The 10,056-nt window shown below is 36.7% G+C and overlaps 1 protein-coding gene across 1 annotated transcript; it reads right to left on the bottom strand.

The window, feature by feature from the left end:
• Positions 1 to 561: 561 nt before the first annotated feature.
• Il22 (interleukin 22) lies at positions 562 to 5,695 on the bottom strand. Its single transcript, XM_005328718.3, has 5 exons — positions 5,510 to 5,695; positions 4,868 to 4,933; positions 4,613 to 4,756; positions 3,682 to 3,747; positions 562 to 1,139 (listed from the first exon to the last, which is right to left on the bottom strand). The coding sequence occupies exons 1-5, from the start codon at positions 5,693 to 5,695 to the stop codon at positions 1,062 to 1,064; spliced, it is 540 nt and encodes a 179-aa protein (XP_005328775.1). The 3' UTR covers positions 562 to 1,061.
• Between the last annotated feature and the right edge of the window lie 4,361 nt (positions 5,696 to 10,056).

Raw genomic sequence — 10,056 nt, 5'->3', positions numbered from 1 at the left:
CCTTAAAATCAGATAAACCTGCCTCCATAAAGGTCAACTATTATAGTTGTAATGTATTTCTTAACATGTCCCTCATTCAGTTTTCTCATGTGTAAAATGGGGAGACATAACAGCCAGTTTTTAGCACTATAACAAATACCTGAGATAATTAACTCATAAACAGAAAAGGCTCACAGTTTTGGAGGTGTCAGTCCATGTGCTCTGTCAATTGGCCCTCTTGCATTTGGGCCTGTGGCAAGGCAACATTATAGTGAGGAGCACATGGCCCCATTCTCCCTATCAAGGGCACACCCCCAGTGAAGATCTTTCATTGGGCCCTACCTTGTAAAGATTCTACCACCTCCCAATAGCACTCTCCTGGGACTAAGTCTTTAATACAGTGGTCTTTCAGAGATACTCCAGATCCAAATTTTAGCAGTATAATATTGATCATTATTTGAGTCAAGGATAAAACCATGAGAATAATCAGATGATGGAGATCACGATGATATTGGTGGTATTAAAAGAGAAAAATCACAAAGCCACAACACTTACAATACTCATGTGTTTATTGAAGTCAAACATATTATAGCTCCATAATTACTGTCATAAATATGAATATTAGCCTTATATACTCAGTAACATTTCAAATAAAGTTTCTATAAATAAATCCATATTAATAAAATGGCATAAATAAAATGCATTCTTATAATAATAAATAAATTTATAAATATAAAGTATTGATTATAGAAATGCAATTATTTAGAACTTTTTCTAAAGGAATGAGAAGAAATCTTTTTTTTGGAAATAGACAATTAATTAAAAAATTGTTTTCTCTTGTATAAAACATCAGTTATAACAAAATGTTATCAAATAAATCTGTATGTGTTGCAAGGTATACCTCTGGTCTTCTGACAAAAAAAAAATTATTGATATTTCTTTTGAGCTAAGCAAGGTTTCACGTGGAATTCACCAACAATGGTAGAATTTGGCTTCCCATTTTCCTTTTAGTAAAAAAGTTCCTTTAGAAATCTTATTGTTATTTTTAGCAGGCAAGCTATTCATTTTCCAATTTTACTCCATCAGACGCAGGCATTTTTCAAATAGAAAAATAGCAAATTCAGTTCTCCAATTACTTTGATCACTCCGCTTTCTCCAAGCTGTGAAAATAAGAACACAAATGTATTTAAGCATTTTTGCCATGTTTCCTAAAAAGGAACAAGTTAAAGGCATATGGAGTGATTAGATTGCTAGAAACAGAAACCAGGATTTAGCCTTTTGAAAACAATAATATTAACCTTTTAGCCTAAGTATAATATGATTTGCCAAAGACCTTAAAATGATGGCTATCTGAACTGAGAAGGCACCAATAGGTATCCATCTCATTCATGTCCCCCTAATGAAACTATTGATGGATATGGCAATTAGTTTGATTGAATCTTTTACAATATACAGATAGATCAAAATATCACATTGTAACTCATAAGTTACACAACAATTATTTGTCAATTAAAAATAAATAAATTAAAATGCTAATGAGAGTCAGGGAATGCTGGGCAGAGGGCTGTATGGCTCCTAACCAGACTAAGCACATTGAAGCCACAGTGGGATCTAGGAACCCGAGTTCTGTCCATCAAGGCTTGACCTGCCTGCCGCATGGCCTCCAACTGTCTGTGAGCAATCAGTTACAGCTCAGCTCAAACAGCCTCGAATCAAAACCACATGTGTACCAACAAGCACTTGGGCTTTCTGTTCCCTCTTCTTGACAAAAGGGGTCATAATTCAGCAGTAGATCCCTTGCCTCGCACTGAGTTCGATCCTCAACACTACATAAAAATAAATAATATAAATAAAGATATTGTGTCCATCTTTTAAAAAAATCATTTTAAAAAAAATGGGAAAAAACAGATTTTCATTTACGTGGGGGAAATATCAATTATATTATTTCCAATTGCCTTAATAAATAAAAAGCCAGATATATAGATGTTAACATCATTTCAAGTAGAAGACAGATGACGCTTTCAAACTCAATGGGAAAGAAAACCCAAGTTCAAGTCCAAAGCCTCCTCCTCTGAAATTTAAATTTGCTCCAGATTATTTGAAGAAAAATCATGTCATCATGGTCTTCTATACTTTGTTCTCCTTTATCTTCCTGATTTCTTACCCCCTACTAGTTTTCCATATTTTGTTTGACATAATACTTTTTTATATCTCAAAGACTCCCAACCAAGACCATTAAGAATTTCGTGGCTTATCTTGACCTGCTGTCTGCCCTTTGTGCTACCACAGCCTGCTCTCTGCTTTCCCCTCCACTCACGACTGCCCTCCCATTTCAGATAGCTCTGATCAGTTTTTCCTCCTATTGAACTCTCTCTGAATAATATTTTCTCTCTTGCCAGTGTGCTTTCTGAAGCTACAGGGAGGGAAAAAAAGCATCATCACTTTTCCACATGGCAACCCATTATAAAAATGAAAGTTGGTTCTCCCCACATGGATTAAAGGATTTCAAAAAATCCTTTGTTTTCTTATACAGATCTCACCTCCCGTGTGATTTCTCTCTCTCACACACACACCTCACTTTTCTAAAGACCACAAAGCAATCTGACATCAGGGGTTTTAAAAACGAGAATCACAAAGCATGTGTTCTCTGTGGCATGCTAACATTCAGCCCTACAAGTCTAGGTAACAGCTCTATAACAAGAGATTCCAGCTTCACAGTGAAAAACTACAAAGCTTTCAGTAATCAAAGGAGTGCAAACAGTCATGCTTGATAAATTATGCTTAGGAAGAAATTTTTTCTAAAAAATAATTATGATAGAAAAGGGGGGAATTGAGGCTAAGTGAGTTATTGAAAATTTCATCAACTAGAGCCTTCCTGTTTCTGAATATTCAGGTGCACCTACTTGCAAAAAGCATTCACTTTCACTGCCACCAATCATTCCTCTGGTTTGGGGCTGAGTCATATTTGCTAGTCTGAGCCTTCCACTGGCCTATTTGTTCCTCAAATAGGCCACATAATTATTTACCATAGAAATATACACTAACTCACAGTAAATAGATACTTAATAGGGTTTGTTAAGGAAATGAACACTTCCATTTCATTATAATAGATCCATGACTAATATTCTCACTCTATTTGAAACCATCAACAGTGATTGGACACAGTATTATGATAATTAAACATAATTATCAATGATCCCTGAACTCCATCCTAGATGTAATTTTGTTATTGTTCTAGGTTGATTTTTTCCCAAGTGTCACAGCATCAAATCAATGGCTTACAAAAATCACTTCAAATAAATTTTGACACTTGTCTGGGTTACAGAAAGCAATCCTTCAGATTGTGAGTCAATAGGACTCTAACAGAATAATACTAAAACTAATACCTATGGCTGCTGAATAGGTGCTGACCTGAGAGCAGAATAAGGATACCTGCATTCCAACTTGGTTCTGCCACTGGCCATAAGACTATCTGACCTAAGTTCCCTGATTGGTTTTATAATTTGCTTCCCTGATAAGCTTCATGATTTGAAAAATTTGGAAATTGATTTATAGATGCAGACATGTATCTATATACTCATGCACCTAAGTTATCAACTCAATCATAGGAATATCGAACAAAATATCACAAGGAGGGAAAGAAGAAAAACAACATTTATCTCTCCTATTAAATGACTTAGTATGAATATTTATCAATAATACCTTTTCCACTGTGTCCTTCAGGTTTTGCACATTCTTCTGGATATGCCGGTTGTCACCCTTGATATGCTACAAAATGAAACCAAGAGTAAATATTTTATCTTTGTTTTGCGGAAGCTTTACGAACCTCAACACCCTTCCAAGCCATGTGACAATTAATTCACCTGGAATGAAAGCTCTGGGTAATCTTACCCACAATGACCTAGATTTCACCAGTGACCTAGATTTTATGAGCTCTTGAATTGTCTTGGACACCAAAATCCAGACACTTCCCTTACAGAGGACCTCTTTTCATTGTCAGGAAATCCTTTGGGGGTTTAAGTTTGTGGAAAAAAATGGAGTGGTTTATGCCAATTCTGACAGGAATCAAACTTTAACTGCACCTCATCAAAACTGTGTGCTCAGAACAACATATGAAACATCTTATGTGAACAGTAGGAACTCCTCACTTAACAGCAGATACCTTTCGCTCTGCCCACTCCTCTCCAACATGTTTCATAGTTTTAAATTTGCATCAAGTTCTCACACTTCTGATTTTGTCATGATATCAAGAAGGGAACAGCCCTTGCTTACCCACCACCATTAAGGCTTCCCAGGAATATCGAGTAAAATATCATAAAATATCATCTCTTCCCACTTTCTCTCCTCCCATTCCCTCCATCTAGTAACTTGTACTCAGTGGATCTATTTCCACATATAGGTGTTTTTCTTCCTCCTCCAGATTCCAAGCACCACTATACACTAAAAATGTGACTCAATTAAAGCAAAAGCTAACCCTCTGCAATTCCAAATGATTCCTGATGACCATGGTGCCAAGGCAGTAAGCCCAGGGATCAGGAAGGAGAGAGGGCTGGTGGGGAGCGGGCTCTCAGTGATAGAAGGAGGGAAGGAGGTGGCCAGGAGTAGGTGGAGGTAGGCTGAGGCAGGGACTTACACAGAGTCTGAGATCGTTGTTGAGACCTTCCAGGAAGGACACCACGTCTTGAAGGTAGGGGAGGGGTCTGTCTGAGTTGGGGAGCAGCACTTCTTCCAGGGTGAAGTTCAGCACTTGCTTCATCACATAGCAGCGATCTTTCATCTGCAGGTGGAAAAGACACAGTAGGGATCATGTGAGGAGGCAACCAGAAGACCCATCCACCAGCTAACCACCGATGGGCCCCAGATTCTGCTCATCATAACCATAACTTACACTGACTCCTTGGTAGAGTCTGTCATCAATGAGACGGACGTCTGTGTTGTTATCTGCAAAGCTGGCCTGGAAGAGAAGAAAGACTGAGTGTCGGGACATGGAAGATATACAAAAAAGGTCTGTAAGTGGAGATGTACACCTTGCCCTATCCCCAGAGCATATGTAAAAACTGAAGATAGGTGTATACATGAGCTTTGAATAATGCACAAAGGAGCAAAGAAAAAAATTAATAATCAGATGGGCTACAAAGCAACTCCTCCTTGGATAAAACTCAAAGTATGTATCCTAAGTCCAAAATGGAAGGAAGGAGTTCTGGTAAAAAATTAAATCTTCAAATAGTCTCCAAAGAGACATACAAAGTTATCTGTAGGGATAAATGATGAATTCCTAAAGATCTCAGAAATGCTCAAATAAAATGTTCAGAACGATGTGGAATAATGACGTGGTCATATTGGGTGTATGCCTGAATATATGTAACCATGAATCCCACCATTGTGCATAATCATAATGCTCCAATAAAAATATGAGGGGAAGAGAAATTAAAAGAAATAAATAAATAAATACTAAAAAAAGGGAAAGTTTAAGAACTATTTGGGTCTCAAGGAGATACAATGAGAAAGACAGCAAGGTTGAGATGAGTACCTCCTCAGCCAGTAGGAAGGTTCGGTTGATGATGAACGGCCCCTCGAAGCTGGCCTTGTGGAGCCCACAGTGGTCATTGATGGGCACCGCTGCTCCGCCCTGCACTGCCAAAGCAATGAGAAGGAGGCAGCTGGCAGCCAAGGTCCCCACAAGGGAAGAGCTCACAGATTTCTGCAGGGTAGCCATTGCTGATAACTTGAGTAGCGACTAGGAAAGGAGAACCTGGTGTGAGGTGAAGAGGAGGCAAAGACAGCAAGAGGGAAACAAATTAGTCCAGAAGTATCACACCTAACAGACCAATTGTATCAGCTTGCTGAAACACTTACCTGTTTCGGAGATTCTGCTTATGATGGAACAGGTAGAAGCTATTGCTTTTATAGCCCCTGGACATCATTTTTTTTAAAATTGTGAAAAGTATGACATCAGCAATTATCTAATTTCCAGCTCTGTCTTCTGAGAACTACCTAACCACTATAGGAGCCCACAAAACGCTACCTCCTATCCTTCCCACCTTGAGATGTGAGTGTTTCCCTAAAACGTCATTATTGGGGCTTTTACAGATGAATCCTAGAAGATTTCTAAACCCTATATGTCTTTCAAAGAAAAAAAATGCTTTGTAGATTCCAGGTTTAGTATAATACTCTTTGATCTCCTATAGTAACTGAGTAAGCATTTTGGTTACAGACTCATTTTCCTATCAGCTTCATAGATTCTTATCTTTTTAGAAGTGACCAGAAATAAAGGACCCATATCCTATATCCGCTACATTCAAGTAAGCAATAATGACAACTTGGATATCATTCCAATTTTTAAAATAATTTCATATCATTTTTAGAAAATAAATGCTGAATTCTAAGCTAGACTTATGTCTTTCAAATAACAGTGTTAGCTAATCTAATCAGTGTTTTCTTTTTCACTCTCGTACTATTTTAAAGTGATTAAAACAATTATGATAGATGAAAATATAAAATATTTTACTCATGGCATATGACCAATATCAATTTAAGCTTGGAAAACTAATACTGAACAATCTAATCATTTTCTTTACATGTATTTTTAATAAAAAATATATATGGTAATTCATCTTAAAATTCTATCTATGCAAGTCTCAAAATCTATTTCCAAGTAATCTTAGAATAACTCTTACTGTATAGATAGATAACTGAAGAAGAGAAATCAAAGTGATTGCATGTTGATTTTACATTATTAAAAATATGCTGAATCCTAAATAACACCTAAAAACTAGACTGGCAACACTGCCAAGGAGTGGGAGCAGGAGCCAGTACCACTATCAAAATGAAAGTTCTGCTGCTAAGGGAAGGAATATGAATGAATTCATGAAAATTACTTGGATCCAATTGTTATTCTCACAACTAATTAAGATTAGGAGTATTAAAGAAATGGAAAGGGGGATTCAAAGTACTGTAAAATCTTGACCATTTTAGAGATGGCACACACCTAAGAGAGGTGACAAAGTGAAGGGCCAAAACAGCACGGGATTCTGAACACTTAGGAAGGTGGCCTTAGGAGAAAGATAAAAAAGGGAAGATGAGTCTAAGTAGAGCCACATGATCCCACCTTAAACATGGACTCTAAAAACCTCTAACCTGGTGGTTGCCAGGGCCTGGGGACAGAAGATTTGTATCCTATGTTAATCAAAGGATATAAAATTTCACTTAGAAGGAAGAGTATACTCAAAAGATCTATTGTACATCCTGGTGACTATAGTTAATAGCAATACATTGTATATTATATTTTTAAATTGTTCAAAGTGTAGATTTTTATTTAGTTGTAGATGGACATAATACCTTTATTTAATTTATTTATTATTTGGTGCTGAGGATTGAACCCAGTGCCTCACACATACTAGGCAAGTGCTCTACCACTGAGCTACAACCCGGCCCTCAAAGCATAGATTTTAAGTGTTCTCACTCATACAAACACACCCACATCACACACACACATATATATATATATATATATATATACACACACACACACACACACACACACGGAATAAATATGTTAATTAGCTCTATTTAGCCATCCCACCATGTATATACATAGCAAAATATCATGTTATACAACATAGCATATATATACATCCTATTTATTTACTTGCCAATTAAAAATAAAATCACTTTTTCTAAATTAAAAAAAGAAAGAAATATAGACCTGTTCCAAATGTTTTCTTGGGGTTGTTCATGAGCCCAAGAAAAGATGAGGAGATTCTTCCTTACCCAATTTCCTATTGTATACACTATGATCATCTTTGCCCAGAGCTCTATATAATCATATTAGCATTAGATTCAAACTATTTTGTGGATTAAATAGGCATATGTTGGTTTGTCTGTGAAACTAACAAATATACATGACTTTATTCCCATGGGAAATTAAATTTTTACATCATTGATTTTTATGTTTTGAGAGAAGTCTCTAATGTTTGAAAAGCCAACTCTTGTATCAGTTCTACATGCATATGAGAGATGTGGTAAAGCATGTGGAAGGAATAAGTAGATCTACAAATTTAAATAATTTTCTGCCTTTGGAAACATGAAAGTAATTCAAGGATTGCCTTTGCAGCACATCTAAAGTTGGTATTTGAACTGATTCTACTTACTAGCTTCTTTAGTGTTCCCAAAGAGAGATAAATAGCTATGAAACAAAAATAAAATGCCAGCAATTTACAAAGCAGTCTTAAAATGCTGCAATATGTCTCTCATTTATTAAGTGCCCCAATGGATCACTTATTAATAAGATAGAATTAATAAAGCCAAGACCTTAGGTTTTTGTGAGCTGGGCTTAAACTCACTAAAGTGATGAAAATCTGCTCTGGGACTGTTTGTGGATATCTGAACAGTTATAGCAGGAGTCTCAAAAGTATTTGCTGTCAGGAGAGTGTCAATGTAACACAGCTGCTCCTGAAAATACAACTGAAGACGTGTGCCAAATACCTTTAGATCACAACAGGCCTCCTCTCAGTTGTCTCCTTGTGAATTTTCAAGTCCCTTCTACAGACACCCCAGATAAAGGGCTACCCCAGCACTCCACTGTCAAGCTCCCCATAGATGGTCCCCAGGGTTGATGTTAGATATATGGAGCAATTTAAAAAGTCTGATACCAGGAAGGGCTAACAAGAATCCCCAACTAAAAGGCTGGCTTTTGCTGTCTCATTCACTGTCCCATCCCTAGCACCTAGATCAGTGCCTGGCATAGAGTGGAGGATAAATAAGTATTTATTGACTGAATGAATAAAACTGCTTCACAAATCATTGGCTGATGCTGTGAAATTCACAACCGAAAATGTATTCTTTAAAATACAAATCTCTGTAGAAGAAGGAAGGCTTTTGTTAGCTCAGATTAAAAAAAAAAAAAAAAAAGGTTGGAATTCACATTTCTCAGTCTAATGAAAGTGATCACTGCTCCATACAAGTTTCTGTGTGTGCACGTGCACATGAGCGTGTGTCCCTGTGCTCATCTGTGTCCTTCCCTCGTTGCCACTCACTCCCTTGTCACCATCTCTACCCCTGCCATAGGCCACAGCTGTACTCTGTATATGTTTGCTATGTATTTCTGAATATACATGCACCTTGTAAAACATGGAGTATTATTTAGTGTGTATAGGTATTTGATTTTATAGGGATGGTTCTCTTACTCTTTCACTCAGCATTATGGTCTTGCAACTGTCTACGTCACCATGTTCAGCCCCCGTTTCCAACTGGTATTCCAGAGTGTGTATCCACACATTTTATTTACTCATTTCTCCAGTGATGGCCCCCTAAATTGCCTCTGGTTTCTCACTAAACAGACATCATAGCACCAAGCAACTTCATCCAAATCATTTCAATGATTTTTTGCAAAAAAAATATATATATGGAATATTTACCCAAGAGTAGAACCACTGGACTATAAGGATAAGTGTACTATTAACTACTGCCAGACTGCTCTCTACAAAGACTGTACGAATTTATTTTCTCACATAAGTGAATAAAGCTTCTTTTGCCAGACTTACTATTATCCAACTTTGACTCTGCCAACTTTTGGAGGATTATCTCATTGTTTTAATTGACATTTTTCTTCATACACTTTCAGCCACTTGGAGTTTCCCTTTTATAACTTCACTACTTATATTAATTGCCCATTCTTCTAGTGGGCTTTGGACTTTTGTTCTTGTTGATTTGTAAGCGTTCCCCGTATATTTTAGATATCACTCCCTTTTAGATGGCAAGCATAGAAAATTCTTCTCTCTTATTATATTGTATCTATTACCTTTGTCTATTAAGCTTTTGTTGAACAGAAAATTTAATTTGAATGTCATCTAAGACATTATCTTTCATTATATGAAAGACTTCTCTTATACCCTTTGATAGTGTTTCAAAATTTCCTTCCTAGTATTTTTTGTGTTAGTTTTCATTCCTACTTACTTCTTGGATGAAGTAAGGTGTTAACCTGCTACTAGTCTCTCTCACTTTTATCTTGGATAAAGAAAACATTGGGATATTCATCTCCTGACAACATGAAAAACAAATGCTTCTTTTTTTCAGTGG

This window comes from Ictidomys tridecemlineatus, chromosome 6 (assembly GCF_052094955.1).
Source record: "Ictidomys tridecemlineatus isolate mIctTri1 chromosome 6, mIctTri1.hap1, whole genome shotgun sequence".
In the NCBI taxonomy this organism is placed as follows: Eukaryota; Metazoa; Chordata; class Mammalia; order Rodentia; family Sciuridae; genus Ictidomys; species Ictidomys tridecemlineatus.
This window is presented reverse-complemented; position numbering and strand designations above follow the sequence as displayed.

What these genes read in the sequence shown, in the direction of transcription:
- Il22 (XM_005328718.3), bottom strand. Translation starts at nt 5,695, where the DNA reads ATGGCTACCCTGCAGAAATCTGTGAGCTCTTCCCTTGTGGGGACCTTG. An exon ending in CCTTCCTACTGGCTGAGGAG is followed by an intron (nt 4,934 to 5,509) that starts GTACTCATCTCA and finishes CTTCTCTTCCAG; the next exon opens with GCCAGCTTTGCAGATAACAA. An exon ending in TGAAGGACACAGTGGAAAAG is followed by an intron (nt 1,140 to 3,681) that starts GTATTATTGATA and finishes TTATTTTCACAG; the next exon opens with CTTGGAGAAAGCGGAGTGAT.